This window comes from Lissotriton vulgaris, chromosome 5 (assembly GCF_964263255.1).
Source record: "Lissotriton vulgaris chromosome 5, aLisVul1.2, whole genome shotgun sequence".
NCBI classification, from domain to species: domain Eukaryota; kingdom Metazoa; phylum Chordata; class Amphibia; order Caudata; family Salamandridae; genus Lissotriton; species Lissotriton vulgaris.
Genome location: NC_141693.1, coordinates 1,529,761,804 through 1,529,785,380, shown reverse-complemented (window position 1 = coordinate 1,529,785,380; position 23,577 = coordinate 1,529,761,804). Strand labels below are relative to the sequence as shown.

The following is a 23,577-nucleotide window of genomic DNA, read 5'->3' as shown; positions in this document are numbered from 1 at the left end:
TCGCGGACTGCGAAATTGTCGAAAACTTCACAAATTCTGAGAACAGAACGGATTTTCAGCCCATGCTTATAAGATTAAAATGTTTATTTTAACAACGTGATCTCATGTGCAGTATCTTAGCGAACATAAGCAGACATATGAGTAAAAATAATATGGTCAGCATGGTTACAATTCCATAAAATACAAAAGGAGAAATCATATTACAATGATGGTGAAAACAGGTCCTATAGCGCCTAGTTTTAACACCTCCCTATATAGGAAGTATGTATTATAAACTAAAGAAGGTCTCTTAGGCTTGGTTTGGGGGACCCCATTGCCTTTCCACTCAGTAAGAATAAATTACATCTGGACCAGCATAGGCGCTCTGCATCCCTGGAAAAGGAAATCTTACAAGTGTGTGGAATCATGGCAAGTGTGGAATAATAAAGGCGCCAGAATCATACTTGGCTCACGGCTGCCAAAATGTTGTATCTAGAAAGCGTTACACAGACATGTCGAAAAACACCTAACATGTTTTGATAACCTTGACGGCTCAGCACTCACTGTTCAGACTAGGGGCACGATGTAAGTCTAGAGATGTCGAAAACAAACCTTTTCTCATGTGTAGACCTTCGTGAAGGCTAACATACAAAAACATCTATGCAATATTGTGTGCAAAAGCAGCAAAAGGTAAAATGGTGTTTAAACTTCTAATAAGCCATGCTAACATAACATGCGAGCAAAAGCACCATGCTGACAAAAATCTAATGTAGGGAACTGGAGATATTAATTAAAAATAAATAAACACTTTCTTGTACCTGAATGCCAAAAGCTCCACTTTGGAACCTCTTGTTGACTGGGAAAAAGTCAAAGTTTGAGGCTAACCACAATGGAGCACTGGTTGGATACAGTTGGCCGTAGAGCCCAGTTAAGTTTCTACTTTCTGACGTAGTCCCTTTTTTGGAGCTTTTACTCTTGACGTTGATCAAGGCTCTTCGTCAGGCCAACTTTGATTTTGACGATGGCAGCTTGGCTCAGCATGATTCCTTGGTCAACTCCTGAAAGTCTCATCTCTGATGAAAAGCCCTTCATCTTCAGCGGGGCAAACGTGAATCTGAAGCCGGTCATGTTTGACATCGCCGGCTTGACTCTCATCGACAGGTCGGTCACCTTATGGAGCTTTTTACAAAACAATACTCCAATCTTCTGGATCTTCTTCCAGAAGGTCTTTTTGGGGTTCCAGAGGGCCCACAATACGAATCCTTTTTCCTGAAACTCTGAGTTGCTCCTTGAGATGCTAAGACTACATCTCCCACAATGCATCTGGCCACATCCTTTAATGTCCTGCTGAAGGTGATCTGCTGGTCTCTTCTTGTTTGAGATGATGCAGGTGGGGTACCCCTGACCAGTGGGGTGCAGGGTAACACTCTGAGGTATCAACACTCCCTCCAAGAGGGGCATAGTTGTGTCCCAGAAAGCACTATTCCTTTAAAAGGCAAAATGGAGAATCTCTCTCCCGGAGATTAAGATCTGGCTAAGACAGCCAACCAATTTGTGTGGATAAGTTTCTCTATTACTCCCCTTCCAGCCCCTCTGCTAATTCAATTAGTGGGTTTCCTATGGTGGTGGTGCAGGAAGTGGGGGTGAACCTGAGTCGTGTCCTAATAGTATTTCCTTCCTTGAAGAACAGTATGGCTACCCGGCCCCCTACCTACCTTGTTTTGCAACTGGCCAATCTTCCTTCAATAGATGTCCCTTGTCTCTATGCAGACCACTTCATAGCTCATCGGAGCAGTTTGACTCAGCCTGCCAAAGGCAGACCAATCACAAGAGGGTACTGAATGAATGGATTTTAGATAGCCGGAAAAAGTGCTATACCTTCTTTTCTGTGATACTTATAATACATATAACCTTGCAAAGCTTTGGGATTTATTCTAACTATCATTGTAATGCTTTGAAGTATATTTTGGCTTCTGTCAATATTTATACTTTATTCAAGTAGTCCTATGATAGCCTCTGGAGCCAGTGTGCGACAATTGGGAAAATGAAAATGGATGTTTTTATCTCACCAGTGCATATAAATATAATGTCCCTGCTTATAGTTACAAGGAACCCTCCTCCTGGGGCACCTAGGGGAGATCTTAGGGCTGAATTATATGTACAAATAAGGCAGTATAAGCCTTTAGAAGTACCTTAAATTCCAAAGTCACATTTGCTTATAATTTACTCTTAAAAGTAGCCTGCCAAGCAGGACTTTCTTTAAAGTGACAGCAGGCAACAAATCAGTGCACAACTAAGTGCATTCATGCTAGGCCTCTGACCCACCATGCCCTACCATGTTCGTGGGTTTACATGTTGGTTGTCATGCCAATTGTAATTACACATAATTACCATATACCTTTCACACAAAGCACTGGAAGTGGGTCAGGTTAGCAGAGCCCAGGGCACAATCATAGTCAATTACCACCAGTATCAGTCAACAAATGGGGGTGAGCAGTGAAAAAGGATGATTTTCTTATACTTCCAGAGCTGATGGATGATAGTCAACCACAAATCAGTTTTGTTTTTCAAATGTGCTTCTGCTGTTGATACTGCTAGTAAGGGCTTCCCTGGGTAATTTCAAGCAATATCAAATTATTGCAGTATGAGTAGCAGAGGATGGCCTTGCATTTGAGATTATCTAGAAAGCTTTTGTAGATATTCTTCATAAGTGTCCTCATTGCTTTTGATGCTCTGATTTAGAGTGTTTGACTGTAGATAATGCTGAGTTTAGTGTAGAGTCTTTGAGGTAAACTCCAGTTTAGATACACATGAGCTACTGTAGGCTTGGTGTATAGATCAGTTAACATTTTCTGTAGTAAACCATTAGTGGCACATCCAGAATAGGGAGAAGATGTTTGAGTTTAGTATTGCTGCCATTGAATGTGATGGTAGGGTGATCTAATCTGTAAATTCTTTCTATTTTCTTCTTCCTTAATTTCATACTATAAACATGTATCAACTATATGGTGCTTTAGTTTTACCAGTTAGATATTTGCATAGAATGGAGCCATCTGGGTGCCCGTGGCAGTTCTCTGTATCTGCCACTGAGCAAGCAATCTTGTACTATCTGAAGAAGGCGGAATCGTAAATGTTGTATTGAAAATATATTTTGGTTCTTTGGTTCATCCATCTGTTTGTCATTTCTTTATTGCATAAATAATTTCTTTGTGAATGATTGTATCCTTTGTAAGTTGGAATTGTGTTCTGTTTGTTTTCCAGTGATCCTTCATCTTCATGTATATCTATGTATATACCCACCCTTTTTTACTTTTTCTTTTCTTTGTAATATTTTTACACTAATCCACTGAAACCCTCTTATTGAAAATAATGTACCTCATTTTACACTACCTATCCAGAAACATTAAAACTCGTCATTGCCCCTTACACTTTACCCACTCCTACCCCATTCCCTCCTCTAAATCCTTAAACCTCTTAATACTGCTTACCCTTATAAAACCTGAACCCTAAAATACCCTTACAATCACTTAAGCCTACTCATCCATGATCCCTTAAAACCCCGTACTTACCATTATCCATTCTAATCAATGAAACCTAAAACCCCTTTCCCCTATCTAGAGACTGAAACTTAAAATACCCTACTACCCCTTATCCATCCCTGAAACTTAAAAACCCTTTACTACCCTTTAACCCTCCCCATCCCTGAATACTAAAAGTCTCTTACTACCCTTAGCCTTACTCAACTCTGAAACCTAAACATCCCTTACTATCCAATACGTTTTCCCATCACTGAATGCTTGAACCCTCTTAATACCTCTTACCCATCCATTAAACCTAAAACTAATTTTTAAAATGTTGTTTAAAAAGAATATCTTTCCAGCATGGTAAAGTACCTAAAAAGTACCTATGTGGTAAAGATGGCAGAGTAAAGGTGTTGAGTAGTAATGGCTGCATGGTAAACATACCAAAATATGCTAGAAAATACAAAATGATGTCCTGATGGGCCACCAAGCCTACAGGAATAGGTTAACGAGGGATTTATAATGCCATAAAGACAGAAACCAAAATAGCAAGGAATCATGGAGCTACAACAATGAGTAACAGAGGTGGCCAGACGTCTGTTGTAATTTTGTACATTCTTTCCTACAAAGAACATGAGTATCCCTCATTTACATGACAAACTATGCAGTCTTAGGTGGAATTTTTTTCATGTTTTTTCCAGATACTGCTGTACCTAAGGATCTTGCTGAAAAGGAATACATCAACTTGATCGATGCAGGTTTGGCAATAAACTCAGGATATCCCTTGGTCCTTCGCCCCGAGAGGAATGTGAATCTGATTCTCTCATTTGATTTCAGTGCTGGAGACCCCTTTGAGGTGATGTTTACAAGTTGAGTTCTGTAGGCTGGGTAAAGCAAATATGTGCTTAATTTTTATGTAACTCTATAGAACATGGTCACAGTAATTACACTATGTCCTATAATCAGTTAAGTTTGAATATGGTGGTATTCATGCTTACAGAGACATTTTCAGTGCCTTTGTAAGCCATTATTGACATATCTAATTAAACGTTTGGCAATTAACTGTTTTGAATCTTTGATTATTTGATCAGTGCATCAGCTAGAGATACCATACCACTTAAGGCCATTTTTCTATAAGGGGCACTAAAGAGGTTAGACGCAGAAGCCACTGTATAGGTTCAGGCTGATGATTCTGATGGAACTGTAGGGTAATCCTTGAGCTAATACTATTTTTGCAACAAAAAAAATAACTCATGGTCAAAATGCTTGAATTCAACTAAGCTACTGGTAATTACTTGGGGACACATTCCAGTCCATTGACATCTCAAATGACATCACTGATGACTTCACTGATGACCTCATCCAGTGAATGTGTGTTTCTGTAAAGTTTAAATGTTTTTCATATATATCTATGACAAAGTCTATTGAAGAATTAGTGGATGTACAAGTGCCTGAATGGATTATTTAGTAGAAGCATGACTGACTCTATAAGTCACTGATCAAATGTATGTTACTGAATGCATGGGTTTGTGACTAAACTGTGTGAATGTCTCTATTAGTCTCTCAGATGGTGTGTATGTAGGTGCATGGGTTGGTGAGTAGCTACATCAGTGTCTATATAGGTTATTGATTGGTTGTATGAGTATCAGTATGGGTGTCTGAGTGTCTATGTGGGTGGGTGGGGGTGTCTGACTCTGTGCATACATGTCGTAAAGGCTGATTCACTGGTTCTATAAATTCAAAAGTGTATCTCGGAAGGGCTGTATGTGTAGATGACTGTGTACAGGTGTGCTGATTAGTGAATTGATGTCTCAGATGTATATATGTGAGTAACTATATATGTTTTAGACAGTATATGTGAGTGTTGTGGCGTATAATTGACTATACATGAGAGAGAGTGATTGCAGCAATGTCTACATACACAAATGTACTTGTATTATTGATTGTATAGGAGAGTAAATATGTGATAGTATCTATATAAATAAGGGAAGTGGTGTGTGTATAAATAAGTCAGGTGGTGTGTATATATCTGCATAGGTGAGTACATGTGTGTGATTGATGTTTGGCATGACTGAGTAGATGTGTGAGTAACTATGGATCAGTAGCACTGTGTGAATATATGTATAGGTCTATTAGTGGATAATATACTGATGTGACGATGAGTAACAGCATGTATGAGTGACTGTATCAGTGTATGTCTGGTTCACAAGATATAGATTGGAACCAGTGGATGGGTATATACTATCTGGTATTGGTGTGTTTATGGTTTCAAAAATGGTAGTCTGTATTTTAGAGTGCGTGTATCAAAGGTTATAATAGAGTGTGAAGAGATCTGTCAGACTATCACATGGATGATGGCATCAGTGATGTCATTTGAGATGTCATCAGTGATGTCACTGTCCAGGTATTGAGTGATGTAATATGTGACTTCATCAGCAGTGCATTGCGGGCACGTAAGTTATAGTTAGCTCAACTAACTATAACAGGCAAATTTCTCTGATTTTATATGAGTCAAATGTTCAACTAAATATAACGTCTCTGAAACATATGTTTTTTTCAGTGAAGTTCTAAGGTTTTTAAAATGCTAATTTCTAACTATAACGTCCCTGAAACCTATGTTTTTTTCAGTGAATTTCTAAGATTTTTTTTAAATTCAAATTTCTATCTATAATGTCTGTAAAACCTGTTTTTTTCAGTGAATTTCAAAGGTTTTTTAAATATCGAACTACTATTGTGTATTTGTCATTAGTACTGTTTTTTTCTAACTTGTCAACTACATAAAATAAACTGCAAAAGTGCTATATAGTATAATACATTTCACAAATTACAATGAGTTTTTAAATAATACAAAATAATTTCACATTCAGATAACAATTGTTTTCCCTTTTTTGCTGTCATCAGCTACTACTTAACTTCACTATTCACAGTGATGTCAGAGTAGTTTCATCACAAACAGCAGGGAAAAAAACTAGATTGTTAAAAAAAACAAATCCCTGATTCTCACAAATATAATACAAAATCAACACAAATAACACATCCAATACTATTTCCAATCTTCAAAACTTACCTTTACTTCGTAGTTTCTGTGCACATTTTCCAAATACGCCAAATATTGCATCAAAACTTTTGCTTTAAAAGTTTCCAGTATGAATTCCTTAAAGTATCTTTACACCTTCGCACAAAGCCGAATGGTCTATCTAAAATCTTTGTTTCAGAAATATCAAGTATGAGTTGGGTAATTCATAAGGCAATCTCAGTTTCATTTCCAAGTGTGTAACGTTGCAGTGACTCTAAACATTATTACATTTTAAATAAACTGTATAATGTTCACTTGTAGCAGTACTTCCAGCATGGAACACAATAGCAACAGTTGCAAAAGTTCTTCCAGAAATAGATACTTGACTAGCAACACTTTTTTAAATTTTTGTTTCCACTTTTCTTCCATTTGGTTGACAGCGTTGCAGCATTATAATCAAATATATATTTTTTATTTTTATTTGTTATTGAGAAGTTTCAGGCATTTAAGGTATAAAAAATGTGTTACATATAATAGTTCATTACATTATCATTACATAATCAGAATAAATAATCAAAATAAATATAGATATCATCAACTATACATAGGCAGTAGAAAAAACAGTAGAAAAATCGACTTTACTAAAAGGGGATACAAACAAGATTAAAACACGTACTACAATAGACTACAATAGACCAGCGGATGCGTGAGAACCAGACCACCCTATACACGTTCGTCTTATATTTTCATTGTCTAGATTCCCTCCATTTTCTGACTGGAGCCCATATATTCCTACCCCATTCCCGTTTTTTCTTCCCCTTAAAATCATATAAACACTCCTCAATATTGTGCATTCCTAAGAACCTTGAGATCCATTGTTGGAAGGTGGGAGCAGAGATATCTTTCCATCCGGCTGAAATTAATAGACGTAATATAGCCGCAGATATAAAGACTAAGGCTTCCGCCCCACCTTCTTCCTTCAGTTTCCCATCCATGCCCACTAAGACCACCGAAGGGGATAGAACGATGTTTTGTCCTAGCAACCCCTCCAAAAATACCTGTATCTCCTTAATAACTGGTGTTAAATTCGGGCAATTATAAAACATATGGAGTAAGTCTGCAGGGCCTGAATTACACCTTGGGCATCTATCGTTATCCCTTACTCTCCAGGCAAACAATTTTGATGGGGTAAAATACAAATTAAAAAGTTTCTTATAATGCTGAGCCCTTAAATTTGAGGAGCGGAAGATCTTTTTATTTAATACTAGGGCTCGATCTAGGTCCACATCTGGGTCACCAAGTTTTTGAGCTAGGATGGTTTCTGTTTTTTCCATATCATCCTCTAGTTCCTGTAGAAGATTATTGTAGCAGATTTTAATTTTGCTACCTCCTTTTTTCAGATATTCCACTATTGGAGAGCTCGACAAAGGTGATAGCCTAGGCCTAAATGATCTAATTGTTTGAGACAATTGTGCATAAAATAGCCATTGACTAGATGGGAGCCCGAATTTTTGTTGCAGTGTATTAAAGCCAAGTATCTCGTCATCTAATATAACATCACCTGGAAAACACTTAACTCTCAGCTCCCTCCAACGACGACTATTTATGTTTTGGCCTAGATGGGAAAAGATGTTCGATTTCCATAAGTCAATATTAGCATGAATTTTTGGAATGTTTAAGAATTTCATTACCAACTTCCAAATTCCCCATGCACCCATCAAAATCTTATATCTGGCTCTTTATAGTATCTTCTTTCAACCTCGCACATCAGCAATCCCACTGCCTTCCTACCTACTAAAAGCTCATATATAGTGGGGAGAGCTTGAGCGTCAAGCAGGGGTTCTGCTGTTCCTGAGTCATGTTGAAACAATATATTCATATGTACTAACAAACAAGTCCAGTGATATTACCTGATATTGGGCATCGCCAGGCCACCCCTTTCAAGTGGTAGAGACATACGTGCAATCGACCTTCTAACTATCCCATACTGCCAGATAAAATGGATAAATGTTCCTTCAATCTTCCTAATTGTCCCCTCTTCCAATAGCAGTGGTATGGCACGAAACAGGTAGAGCAGCTTCGGGAACATAGTCATTTTCAGAACGTTTACCCTACCGATCAATGATAGATGTAACACGTCAATCCTCTTGAGCCCCTTTTCAATTGGCTCTATCAATGGGAGATAGTTATCAGATATGATCTTATTCATATTGGCGCTTACCTTTATCCGCAGGTATACTGCTGAGTCCACATATCTTTGATCTGATTTAATGATATTAGTCGTACAAATGATCTGTGTTTTCCCCTCATTCAGGCGATACCCTGACCGTGCCCCGAAATCCTTAGCCAATTGACATATCTCAACCATTGTTTGTTGGAGGGCAGTTGTAATTATAGCCAGATCGTCAGCATATTCCAGGAGTTTGGTAGTGTGGCCATTGAGTATCACCGGAATGATCTGTTCCGACGTCAGGATTTTTTGGATCAAAGGATCTATATACAGCGAGAATAGTATCGGGGAGCAGGGGCAACCTTGTCGGGTTCCGCTTCTGATTATTATCTTCTCCGAGCTTTGGCCCATAACCATAACCCTCGCGATCGGGTCACTATACATTGCCTTGATTGCCTTCAAACCCTCTTCCGGCCATGATCCCCCACAAGCATTCCCATGTCACACGGTCGAATGCTTTCTCAGCATCTAGAAGGATCATGGCCATATCTTCACCCCTGGCATCATGGGCATCGAAGAGGGCTATAGCACGTCTGATATGATCTGTGGTGCCACGGCCTGGTACAAACCCATGTTGCCACAGGGAAACCAACCGGCCAATGATCCCTCCCAATCTTTTTGCCCAAACCTTGGAATATAGTTTTGTGTCTGAGTTGATGAGGGAAATCGGACGGTATGATCCTGGTTTATCCTTGGGTTTACCCTTTTTATGAAATATGACAATGTTTGTCTCCTTCCACGTTTCGGGGATTAACCCTGAACATACTACACCATTGAATAAATCCAGCAGAATTGGGGTAATTTCCTCCTCTAGACACTTATAGACCTCAAGGGGAATCCCGTCAGGTCCCGCTGCTTTACCAGCAGCTAGTTCCTGAAGCGCAATCTTTACCTCCGTTAGAGTCAGATCACATTCCAATATTTCCCTACTTCTTTCATCCACTTTTGGGCCATCATCTTTAAGTGTTGGGCTCTGTACAGGCCCCCCAACCTCTTCATCATATAATTTTTGAAAGAAGGTCTGGAAGACTTTCAGAATCTCCTCCGGTTCGGTATATTCGATCCCATTTTCACATATGTTGGGGATCAGGTTGTTAGATCTCTCCTGCCTGATCCGAAGTGCCAACACTCTTCCTGACTGCTCCCCCATCTCATATCGATTCGCCCTTGAGGACTGGTATTCCCTAGACTCCTTCTGCGTCGCTATCCCCTGAAGGTCCGCTTTGATGGTAATCATTCTATTTAAACTTGCCTGACCATCAGCCCCCTGCCCAATCTCTTTAATATGTTGTGTTTCCACTATGCCCAACTCCCCGATCAGAGTTTCAACCTTCAACCTATCTTCCTTCCTCAGTCTAGCTGAGCAATTTATTAACTCCCCCCTTAGAGACGCCTTGAACGTATCCCAGACTGTGTTGCGAGAGGCACTGTACCGATTCATCTCATAAAATTCCTTTGTCCATTGCCTTATATGTCTCACAAACCTATCATCAGCTAGAAGCTTTCTTTTGAATGTCCAATTCGTTTGCCGCCTTTTAACATTGTCTACCTCGCATGTTAAAATCAGAGGATTATGGTCAGAGATATATTTGGGTACTTTCGTTATATTAGCTTTACAGAGCTTATCTGAAGAGAGGAGGAAATAGTCTAGTTTGGAGTATTTCATAAGCGGAAAAGAGAAGTAAGTAAAACACGGTTCTATTGGATGTTTCACATTCCACACATCTTCAAGCCCATGTGATCTCATAAGTGAGGTAAGCGCCCTAAACACTTTTGGCTTAGGTCCCGCGTAACTATCTGTCCTATTCCAATCAACAGAGACATTCATATCCCCACACTTTATTATCGGTGTTGGCCAATCTACCAGCTCTTCCTCTAGGATATCAAAATTTGAGCCGTACACTGTACACAGTGTATAGCCTAGGGTCAATTCCACTATAGCCCATCTTCCTGAGCTATCTGCCTTCACTCTCTTTGCCCCACCTAGATTATGTTTGGCGAGAATAGCCACCCCCCTAACGATTGAGGTTTGTGATGAGCAGGCCAGTATCTCGTAACCCCTAATATTTAATAGATTTATACTAGCCCAGGGTAAGTGTGTCTCTTGCAGACATAGGATGTCAAAGTTGTTATACCTCGCGAAGTGGCCCACTCTCTGACGCTTCCTCCAATCATTTAACCCAGCAACATTCATAGAACAGATTTTAATGTGTGACATAATCTAGTGTTTTCTTTTCCTGATAATACAGAAGACACAACCTTGATTTATTAACTAAGAATGTTATTACTCTCTGACTGAAGCCAAAAACCTTTACATACCGAAACATCTCAAGTTTTAGTTTTTCTTTTTGCTCCCTCCCCGCCCTCCCCCTTCCTTCCCAGCAGTCTCCCACCCAACCCCTACTCGCCCCCCCCCACCCACCACCAACACCGCCTACCACCCACACACCCACTCAATTAAGACGCTCAGACCTGGTCTGTGCACGTGATGGAAAGTCGAGTGAAGTGGTGGAGATGAAATTTTCTCATAGTCATTCAAAAGATCCATACCCTGGATAATATACTACCAATACTTTGTAACTTGATAGCCGAATAGTGTAAGATAACCGCACACCATACCACACTTCAAATAATTTCAATAACTTCAAATAACAATAGTACCATACAGGGGAAATAGTAGATTAGCCTATAGACCAACTTAACGAGACTTATCACTATATCCGACCACATTAACTTATCATTCTCATGTACCTTGAGAGTCCAGATACTCTTTAGCTTTCACCTCCGACGTGAAATACAAGATTCTGCCAGCGTTAATTATTTTTAATTGCACCGGATTGATCAGAAAAGCCTGCATCTTTTTAGCTTGAAAAGGTACAATCAACTGTCTCAATCTCCAACGTCTCTCAACTGTTATATGGCAGAAATCTGGTCTGACAAAAAACGATATCTCACCAACTGTTTTTCTTGCATCTGGTCTCGCTTTTTCCGATATTGCTTGTCTCAATAAAAAATTGCCCAAGAATATCAATATAGCTCTAGGCTTGTCCGTTTCCTTTGCATGTTTTTTTGGTTTAAACGGCGTGTGATGTGCTCGTTGAATTTCCTCTGCCCAATTCCAACCTGGTAAATCAACAAAAGCTTGCTCGAAGAGCCTGATAACAAAAGCTCTCGCATCAGACCCTTCAGCCCCCTCCTGTACTCCTAGGACTCGAAGGTTATTCCGCCTTTGCCGGTTCTCCAAATCCTCCACTTTCCTTTGTATATCCGTTAGCTGGGCACTTTGGGCGTCCACCTTGGTAGTGGCTGCAGCTGACTCAGCCTCCGTTGAGAACACTCTTTCCTCTAAGTTTGACATTCGATCGCCTAGGTTGACACACACTTTAGACAATTTCCTTACGGCTCCTTACATTTTCCTGACAGCTGCCTGAGCCTTGCGGCTGTCCTGGCGAGTTTCTTCTCTATGAGCAAGGATCTCCTTGTGTATCACCTCTAATAGGGACATCTGCGCGGCTTCCCCGTGTGGGCTCCCGAGTAAAGGAGAGTCTGACGAGGTGTCCCAACTAAGCTCCTGGATTTTAATCCCCACAGGTGGTCTAGCTGTGGAAATATGAGGGTCAGGATCGTGTTCAGGCTCACTTTCTGAATCCAAAAAGCTTCCTTCCTGTATTGAGCTATTCTCCTCTGACCACTCACCACCCTCTGAGCCAGAAAAGAAACATTCGCTAGGGGGCTTCTCCTTGTCCTTATATAATCAAATATTTTCCATATCTTTGTAGGTATAATGTAGATAGCATTGTTGATTTACAACGAGAACACATCATTTTGTGATCTGCTTCTTTTACTAATTGGGAAAATGGTACAGATTTGCAGTCAGCTATTGTTAAATATAGAAATCTTTCTCTGTCAACTATAGTGTTTGAAGTTAATGAACACTATTTACAGTTATGTTCCCATTTGTAACTGAGTCCATATACATTCTCAATCTGAATTCCTTCATCTTCTAGTACTCCAAGCATAACCATCAGAAATTCTTGTGCATCTTGTTGTATATTAGCACTAAACATTAAAGATCCAGTACATGTATCCAACAGTGGCGAATACCAGAAGCAGAATGGATCTTACTTCTATCAGTTCTCAATTCTTGAAATAAAGTATAAAGTGCCAAACATAATCTTTTTTCCTGACTTTTCATAATTTCAACATAAACATCTTCAAGATAAAATATAACGTTTAAAATACCATTACCATAGCAGTGAACACCATAATCATTTTCTAATTGGTATCCGACAACATCATCACTTGTTTGTATTTTCTGCTTCTTTACATTTTTTCTTTTCTCATGATTTTCTTTCTGCTTTTCAATCATAGTTGATTCTTCAACATGTTTGCGTTTTAAACCCACAACACATTTCTCATAAATAGGATATTCACCTAAACTTGGAGCATAAAGCCTTCTCAAACGATTATATTCTCTTACACAATTAACATCAGCACTAACCTTGTTCTCATCAAAATCAATTAAATACAAACCAGACAATGTTCTAACACGAGATAATGCAGCATATACCATTCCCTTTTTAAACACAGTTCTTCCTACATTTACAAAAGCAGTATCTACACTTAAATGTTGAGATTTATAAATGGTTATTGCATATGCAAAACCGAAGGGAAACTGTTTTCTACGAACATACACGTCTTTTACAAGCAAAAAATGTACAGTAGAACGTGCAGTCTGTCTTACAGCAGTAATCTGATCAACTCTAACTTTCAAGACTTCAATTCCATTTCTATTTTGATATTTCACAAGATCAACAACTTTCCCCATTACTCCACCATTCACTAAACCTTCTTTTACATTTAGATTATGCTTCAAAATTACCCAACAGTTTAAACATACATCTACATTTTCTAAGCCATCAGTTTTTGATACAGACTTTTCCAAAGAATCCAATTTAGTCTGTAGTTTTTCTGAAAAAACAATTGTTATTCCTTGATGCATCGATTTTATCAATAGCTTCAAAGTGAACTATTTCTTGATTTTCCAATTTATTAAGCTCTCTATTAAATGTATAACACTCTTCCACTGTAGGCATTAAGCAAACTATAGACATTTTTCTATCATTTTCTTGTACATTACTTCTGCTGGTGTGTTTTCATTTGTAAACAGGTACTTCAGTAGACGACTTTGAAAAGCTTGTTTACCTAGAACACCAATTCTTACATCTTTTAGAATATTTCCATAATCTTCATCTCTTGTTTGACACATATTCTGAGTGAGTTCTTTATATTCAAAATGTAACCATAGATTTACATTTCCAAAACTTCCCAAAGATTTCATAGTGTCTTCATGTAGAAGAGTTTTAAACACTGGTTCTCCTTTTAAAGGGGTTAAATGTAGCAGATCTCATAATACAATTAAATGTTTTCCTCCAAAGAGAATGTCATAATCTGTTTTTAATACCTGTTGCATTCTTAAGTGTAAAAAAGCAAGCATTACGTTTGAGACCGTGCTCACCGACTTAATAATTGAAAGTTTCATTATCTTCAGCACTCTTGACACTTCATAAGACGCCTCTAAGGACAACTTCTGATATTCTAATTTATTATCATGCTCAACTTGTAACATCAATAATCTATGCAGAGTAACTCCTTTAACATTGTGTGCAGCTAATCCACATGGAGCTGTTACCACACAACATAAATGTGAACCAGTAGTTTTTTTAAGATAACTGGTCAAAACTTTAATTAAAAATCTTTTACCTGTCCCAGCTTGACCACTGATGAACATCAGAAGACGTTTAAAAGATAAACACACACATTCTTTATTTTCATGCAACAAACCATGTTCTATCCGTTCTCTCACTTGCATATAAATTACTTTCTGTTCAACATTTACTTGTTCTTCTAAGTTTTCCTATGTAATATTCTCCTTGTGTGCTTGTTGCATTGCAATTTCGACTTCATGCATAGCAAGCACAGCTTCATTTTCCAGCATTGGTTGTCCAAGAGGATCTTGACTACATGGACCACTACTTTGACCATCTTGAGAACTTTCATGAGATACTTCAGCTGTAATAGTCTTTTCCTGTTCAACTTCACCATTCAACATTTTTGAATATGTAGTGAAAATTGTACATCCAATGCTATCTTTACATGCATTAATAGAATCTTCGTAGCAGTCAAAGTCTCCAAGTAATTCGCAATCACTACGCCATGGTTTAAACAGTTGCAGAAGTGCAAAATAGTAACATTCTCGCTTATCTGGACTGTCACAACTAATTTTCTTGTGGTTTATAAGCTTACTCTTTGCATGTTTTACTAAACAACCATGAAATCCAACTACTGCAAATTGTTCTTCTTTTAAGTTCTGTTTAACATTTCCTTTGAAGCTGTAATGTTGAAGTACTTCATACAGACATAGCTGTTCCAGATGTCGACTACTTTTCGGATAGTATGTGTCCAACATATTAGTTTTAAGAATGTCTGTACTGTCTGGTTTATTTGCTGCTAATTGTTCAATTTCTTTCAATGATTTCAACACTCTATTTCATTTGCAGGCAAAAACTAAACTTACCCAAATGATTCCTCGTAACTTTGAATATAAACTTGAAAAGCACAAACTGTCTGAACATTCATAGGTTCCTATTTCTTGGTGGAAAAGCATTTTCAAAGTAAAGATGTACAATTTTTTGCTAAGGCTTTTCTCTTGTGCAATTTCTTCCCACATATGTTTTATCTCTGTTTTTTCTGATTTTGTTATGTACGATGTAACATAACGTGCAACAGCAATTGAGTTATATGCAACATACTGGATGTCCATGTTCTCATTCCACATTTTTGAAATTACTGGATTGTAGTCATTGATATACTTTAACACTTCTGTTCTTTTTAAGTTGTAGGTATTCTTTGGAGATTTCCGAGTTATTGCGTTCCTTACAGAAGAAAAAAAGGAATTTACTCTTCCTTTAGAAATAACTGGACGGGGAAAACCAAACCGACATTTGGTGTAAAATTTTCCTTTAGACTTATATTTTCTTCTGCAATATTTTCCACAAAATGACTTTGGAAACGTAAAACTTGCTGTCTCAAGCTTCTATCTCCTTCTTATCTTGGAATCTCACATGTCACATACTGTTCGATGAAAGACAATACTATTTCATCAGAAGAATTTAGGTGAATCCTTGATCCATAGTAGCATATGTATATGACGTGCACCTCTTGCTTGATACTCCTTTCTCCGAAAGAAATCAGTAACTTCTCCAAGAGGTGCATTCTTTTTATTGCAGATAAAATACATCATAGCTTGAAACCCATGATTAAAATATCTGCACACATTTACAGGATCCAATGAAGACAGTTCACTAGGGATCTTTATTTCAACCATTTTTATATTGGGGTTCACTTCTCTTAGAAACTCAAGCAAATCTTCCCATGCAGTGCACACTCTGCACAGCTAAGTGTGACAGACCATGTTGGTGTGTCTATGTTCCGTAACATACACTTGAGTTCTCCATGACGACAATGCCAATACTCATTTGTTCAACGTTGACATGCCATCAAATTGATTACCTGTGCTTCTAAATTTTTATCTGTTTCTTGAACTTTATCCACAAATTCTTTCGGAGAAAGAACTGATTGATGAACTCCAGTTTTAAGTATGTGGTTCACTGCATATGACAGAGAAGACAGATCACTTTCAAACAAAAGGTGAAATATGTATGGAATGCACTGTCGAAATCTAGGCTCTTCAGAATTTAATCTTGTTGAGCGATATTCTGAAGCTGGAATCCGTACACGTCGGTCATCATATTGTCCACCTTCTCTAGTAGGAAACAGCTGTGGAAAACAACAAACTTCCAAGCTTTTCTCCCATACACTCATTGGAGTTCTCTGTGCTTTTTTCATTTGAAATACCTCAATGCTGCTTCCCATTACTTCTTTTGAATGCAAAGGACATATTGTGTAATGTTCATAAATCTCTTCAGTCCTTGACTTGTCCACTTTCTCTATTTGACCAATTGAAATTTCAGATTCATCTTCTAAATTTATTACCTGCGGATCCACATTTACATTTTTATAATAAATATTGTTCTCTATAGATATAAGGTAGCCTGTTCAACTTTATTAACATCCACAAATTCTTGCCATATTTTTCGACTACTTAGGTAATCTTGTTCCCTGAGGTGGAAAGCCGGGGATTAGAACAGGCTGCATTATTTTAAACTACATTTTATATATTGCCGCTCAATGCACAATCGCACTTTTCCTCAGAACAGGCTGCATCATTTTAAATACATTTTATATATTGCTGCTCATTGCACTATTGCACTTTTCCCTGTTTCGCTAACCTTACCACCTCCTCCTCTCCACCCTCGAACCCTGGTCCCCGCAGACGATTAGGTGCTACGGTGGGATGCTCCGGGGGACAGCGGACATCTTGGGAGGACGGCAGGGAGCGGACTAGGCGGACTAGCTGTTTCGCATTCCCCGCCCCTCAGCACTACAAAAGCACGCCGCTCCCGTAACACAGGTTGACTACTTAGGTAATCTTGTTCCCTGAGGCGGAAAGCCGGGGATTAGAACAGGCAGCATTATTTTAAACTACATTATATATATTGCCACTCATTGCACAATCGCACTTTTCCTCAGAACAGGCTGCATCATTTTAAATACATTTTATATATCGCTGCTCATTGCACTATTGCACTTTTCCCTGTTTCGCTAACCTTACAACCTCCTCCTCTCCACCCTCGAACCCTGGTCCCCGCAGACGATTAGGTGCTGTGGTGGGACGCTCCGGGAGACAGCAGACATCTTGGGAGGATGGCAGGGAGCGGACTAGGCGGACTAGCTGTTTCGCATTCCCCGCCCCTCAGCACTACAAAAGCACGCCGCTCCCGTAACACAGGTTGACTACTTAGGTAATCTTGTTCCCTGAGGCAGAAAGCCGGGGATTAGAACAGGCTTCATTATTTTAAAATACATTTTATATATTGCCGCTCATTGCACAATCGCACTTTTCCTCAGAACAGGCTGCATCATTATAAATAAATTTTATATATCGCTGCTCATTGCACTATTGCACTTTTCCCTGTTTCACTAACCTTACCACCTCCTGCTCTCCACCCTCGAACCCTGGTCCCCGCAGATGATTAGGTGCTGCGGTGGGACGCTCCGGGGGACAGCAGACATCTTGGGAGGATGGCAGGGAGCGGACTAGGCGGACTAGCTGTTTTGCATTCCCCCACCCCCCTGGGTATAAATGACATCAGCTACTCGACCGCGCAGCGGGCGGGCGCAGCAGGCGCGCCAAGGGCGAGTCCGTCTGGGCCCGTCCGCGCCAGACCGCTGCCAGGCGCCAGGCATTATGTCAGCGCCCTATATAATGGTGTTTCCAACCTTGCTGGTACAACAAACATTAACTATACCAGGCAAGAGCTTTTAAATCTCGCTCGTCTTAGTAATAGTCAGGAAAATTCTGACATCTTGCCCATCTCTTGTAAACACCAGTTTCCCACAAATCTGGAGGGGCCCAGTTCTTGTCGCCATTGTAAATTCCATAGTTTCAATGAAGGCACCAATATATCTTGCCCTGTCCCCCCAGTTACGGGAGAAACGCAGACCGATCATAGATGGACAGCCTTTTTGGCTAACGTGCCTTCTCTTCCTAAGCACGCGACCCACATTTGGGATTTGTTAACCTCACTGAAACCAGAGCTTGGGTTTCTAACAGAAACATGGATTAAAACCAACTCTGCCCCAGCAATCGCTACAGCCCTGCCGGAAGGTTATAGAATTCTGAAATTAGATAGACCCAAGAAAAGGGGTGGTGGAATAGCAATTGTATACAAAGATCCCATTAGGGCAACCATCTTAATACATGAATACAGATTTAGAAGTCATTGTATTTAGGTTGGATCTTCATTCTCAACTCAGTTGGAAAGGCGCACTTGTATACCGCCCTCCGGGCCCCATTGCCACATCGCTTAATACTCTCTCAGAACCTATTGCACCCCATGTTATGTCCTCTAATAAATTTATTTTATTTAGAGATTTTAATATTCACAGTGAAGACAGCCTTGATTCAGAGACCATGCATTTCGTTGGAGAAATGTGTTCCCTGGGTCTGGTCAGGAAAAATAATGGGCCTTCACATAGCGCAGGGCATACCCTTGATCAAATATTATCAATTCTTCCGACCTAATATATAAACAAACTTTACCATTAACCTAGTCGGATCATTACATAATTACTTTTGATTTGGTAGGGCCAAGAGTGAATTTACCGAATAAAAAACTCGGAGTACGTAGACATAGGCATTGGCACAAACTGTCTCCAGTGTCCTTTTCAGAGGCATTTCGTGCCTCCTTACCTCCCGCTGATAGAACAGTGGAGGAGCATCTGAGCTCTCTACATGAGGCCACCATCACTACTCTAGATGCCATTATTCCTATAAAAAAGACGGCCACTGTGGTACGCCGGCCCTAAGCTGCCTGGTATACGAAAGAATTGAAAGCAGAAAAAAGTATCTGTAAAACATTGGAACGAACTTTGCGACAAACTAAAGCAATTTTAGACAGGGATAGCTTCAAAGAGAGACAGAGGATGTACCACAAGAATATTAGAAATACTCGGAAGAAATACATTGCTTCGCAATTGGAACAAGCTGATAATACTTCTAAAACACTGTTCCAGATCCTCAATTCTCTAGTGAACCCTAAGGCCTGTCACCCCGAAGATGAGCCGTCGCAACTACTTTGCGATACCATTGCCAACTTTTTAACAAATAAAGTTGAGGATATCTATGCTAAATTTCCCTTGTGCAGCTCTCGGGATTTAGAAACAGATACTTTTCTTCTGAATTCCTTGGAAAACGCTAAGTCCTCCCTAAAAACTTTTCCCCTTCTTACTTTAGGAGAAACAGAAACCCGCTCATATCTGCTAAGTCAGGTTCCCCCAAAGATCTCATCCCGGCAAAAATTGCAAAAACTCTTGCATCCACTTTGACAGGACCATTGGAAGCAGTCTTTAACAGCTCCATTAATGCTGGTAAACTTCCAAGAGAATGGAAAGATGCACAAGTTATGCCAAAAAGGAAGAATCAAAAACTTCCACCGTACGTGATTACTAATTACCGTCCCATCTCCCTGTTTCCACTCTATATACAAAATATTGGAGAAACATATTAACAAGCACCTCTCCTCCTTTGTTGAGACTTCTAACTGTTTGGACTATTCCCAGTCAGGATTTCGACCTAGGTATAGTACCAAGACTGCCTTGGTCAAGGTATTGGATGATATTAGATTGCAAGCAGACGGAGGTCGAGCAGTCATTTTGGTACTGCTCGACCTATCCGCTGCATTTGATACCATCTCGCATTCGATTCTTCTGGATAGATTGAGTAAAATAGGCATTCAGGATAAAGCCTTGGAATGGCTGATTGACTTTCTTAAGGACCTGACCCAAACAGTCAACTTGGGCCCATTTAAAGCCAAAACCACCTTGGTCACTAAGGGAGTCCCTCAGGGCTCCTGTCTCAGCCCTACCCTTTTTAATATTTACTTTCTCCATTGGCTGCTCTGCTTAGAGAGATTGGGTTTATCCCAGTCTCCTACGCAGATGATACACAGCTGCTCCTGGCCTATGATACTAATGCTCCTAACATCCGTGAAATTTTTTCGGAAGGCATGCTTAAAATCAAGGCATGGATGAATCAAAATTTCCTCCAGCTTAATACAACTAAGACGGAAATTATGCTATTCACGGAGGCAATCACCAGCTGGTCCCCGAGCTGGTGGCCGGAAGAACTAGGTGCGGCTCCAACCCCCAAATCAGTTGTAAAAAACCTAGGGGTTCTTGTTGATTACAAGTTAAACATGGAGGAGCATATAGCATCTACGAGACAATCTTGCTTCCATGCCCTTAGCCTCTAATGGAAAGTTTTTCACTTCCTTCCCCTCACTACCCGTAAGACGCTGATACATGCTCTGGTCCTAAGCCGGCTGGACTTTAGTAATGCACTTCTTATTTCAGCCACAGACTCTGCCCTGCGTTCTTTGCAGGTGATTCAGAACACTGCAGCCCGACTGGTTGCCAATGCCCCTCGCCGCACTCCCTCTTTGCCCCTCCTTCACAAATTACATTGGCTTCCGGTTCGCAAACGAATCCACTTCAAAATATGCGTTCTAGTCTTTAAGAGTCTTCATCAACTTGGCCCGTCGTATTTATCAAACAAATTGACAGTCTATACACCTTCACGCAGGCTTCGTTCAGAAGGCAAAGGCCTCCTAGTTACTCCCCGTTTTAAGAAAGTAAAATGGGGAGGTAGAGCCTTCTCTCATCTTGCGCCCAAGTTATGGAACCAGCTCCCTGAGACGCTGCGACTAAATCATAATTATCTTAGCTTTAGGAAGCGGCTTAAAACATTCTTGTTCTGAGTCAACTAACATTACCTCACTAGTCTTCAGCGCGGAGATACCCCATGTGGGGCGATTCATGCGCTTTATAAATGAGCAAAATAAAAATAAATAAATAAAAATTTGTTGGTACACCATTTACTAAAATAACTACTGCCTCATTTTCCTCTTTCTCTACAGCAATAGTTTCATTATGTTTCTTAAAATCCAAAGGTAAGTACATCACTCTTCCTTTCAGCCCTCTTTGCAAGTCAGTTAGTGGCAGTCTACCTGTTTTAGGCTCCATCTAAATCATAATTTGAAAAGGATGAACAGATTGAACTACAACTGACTCATATGTATTCAATTTGGCCAGTTCCTCCCAATAGCTACTAATTCTAGGTCATTATGTACTGCTCTAGCAGGTATTTTGTTCTCTTCTAATTTGTTGTAACAAGATTTACATATACATTGATCACTCCCTAACTCAAATTGACCTTCCACAAACAAGTAAGTTGCAAATTCTTCCCACTTACCATTGTTCTCCTTTTCACTTTTCAAATACAAATCAACCTTCCTCCTTTGACTTTTATAATGAGTACTTCGACAACAAACACTAACATAGTTTGGTATTTCAGAGCACACTACATTAAAGTTTCAAATTTCTTCTTCAAACTGATCAGTACTAATCACTTTCCCATCTCCTCCAACATCTGTAATTGTCAAATTTTCACTTTCTAGGGACTGCTCTTCTGAACCAAAATATCGCATTTCAATATAATCACACTTTTTTTGAACATCTGATAAAGAACCATATAAAAAACATGTATTCAGTTCACTTAAACATAATGCAGAACTTTTTACATAGTACAGTTTCTTTACAAACTTCCACATTTATGAATGGTGTACTGCTAACATCCTCAAGTGATGAAAAACACTTTTACAAACTTTTCTTGAAAGACAAGCCAGAGAATGCCCATACTTCTTAATATATTTCTTACATTACATGGATCTAGTCCTTGCAACAACTTAATCTTCTGTTTAATACTTTTCTGTGTATATTCTCGTAGCACAAATTTCGCATCATATCAATAGATCCCTTTTGGATACTACAAATACTACTACAACCCCACTTTTACACAGGAGCTTGTGGACATTTCCCTTGCACTTCTTCAGCTATTAACTCTTCTGCACTTTTACCAACCATTTTCTCCTTTGGAAGAGAACACCCATCCTGAACTTCGAAGCAACAACCTCCAGTATCTATGTTTTCAATGTCCACTAAAGATTTAGCAAAAGTTAGTTCTGTTCACAAGTCTCTTTTTTCAACTTTTGTCCTTCAACACTTTGACTATTTTATATAACAGTTTGAATCTCTTCAAAATCAGAATGAATAACTTCTGGTTTAAATTGAAAGCAGTATCCACTATACTTTCAATACGCTGCTTCTCTTTATAGTTGCAGCTTGTTTTCATTAACCCCTTGCATGCTGCCGCGATTCTGCGCCTGTGCGGCACATTCCGATCGCGGGTGCGGTCATGACGGCCCGGGAGGCGTCATCAGCGCACGAGCACTGAGTGCCATGACGGCTCCCGGCCGTCATCAGCATGCAAGGGGTTAAATTCTGAATCACTCTAGATCGAAAAATTCTCTGACGAATTTCTTGAAATAGCTTTTGTCTCCGAGTAACAGATACTATTTCTTTAATATATTTCCTTTTCCTGGTATTTGAAATTGAAGTCTGCTTCAACTTACTTGAAAAATTCTTCTTTTTGCTTTGTGTGATGTTTTTTTCATTAAATGTTCATAATATTTGTTTCACAAATTGTCCAGTACTCTTACTAGAACAAACTGTTTCTGTACTACTCACATTTTTCTCTAAATGAAGATCTTTGCTTTTGGTCATTTTTCTTCTCTTTTCTTCTTTTTCACTTCTTCTAGGCGTTTGCAAATTTTAATCCAAACGAAACAATTTTATGAAAAACTAAAAAATAGATTCCATTATTCTTTACATCTGTTCATTGTTAAAATAATAACATACAATTACAAAACATCTACTAATGACTTCCAGACCCAGTGCTGCAACATGATGGAGCACAACAGGGGAGCAATAGGATGACAAGTAGTATCATAGAACATAAAGCAAGTATTCATTTAATTATTTACATACACCTTTACAATTTATATGTAACTGCACTACCTCGTGTTATTCACCTCTCCGCCGCACCCCACCACCCAACAGCACTCTCTCTGCAACCCACCGCAGACAACTTTATAGATAGTATATAAACAAAATGTAATCTATGTACTTATAATGATATTATCAACCAAACAGCACACACAAAAATTACCATTATTAGCCTAGCAATTTTATCTACAACTTCACAAACATAACACTGCACCCTGGGCTTTAATTGGAGAGGGGGTGTCTGT

The 23,577-nt window shown here is 39.3% G+C and overlaps 1 protein-coding gene across 2 annotated transcripts in view; it reads left to right on the top strand.

Annotated features, from left to right (window-relative positions):
- LOC147712937 (cytosolic phospholipase A2 gamma-like) overlaps nucleotides 1–23,577 on the top strand; it is a 722,719-nt gene that overhangs the window by 578,465 nt on the left and 120,677 nt on the right. For both annotated transcript variants that reach the window (XM_086923600.1, XM_086923601.1), the window contains one exon: nucleotides 4,202–4,356. In XM_086923600.1, coding sequence (XP_086779726.1) covers nucleotides 4,202–4,356 — 155 coding nt within the window. The remainder of the gene's footprint in view (nucleotides 1–4,201; nucleotides 4,357–23,577) is intronic.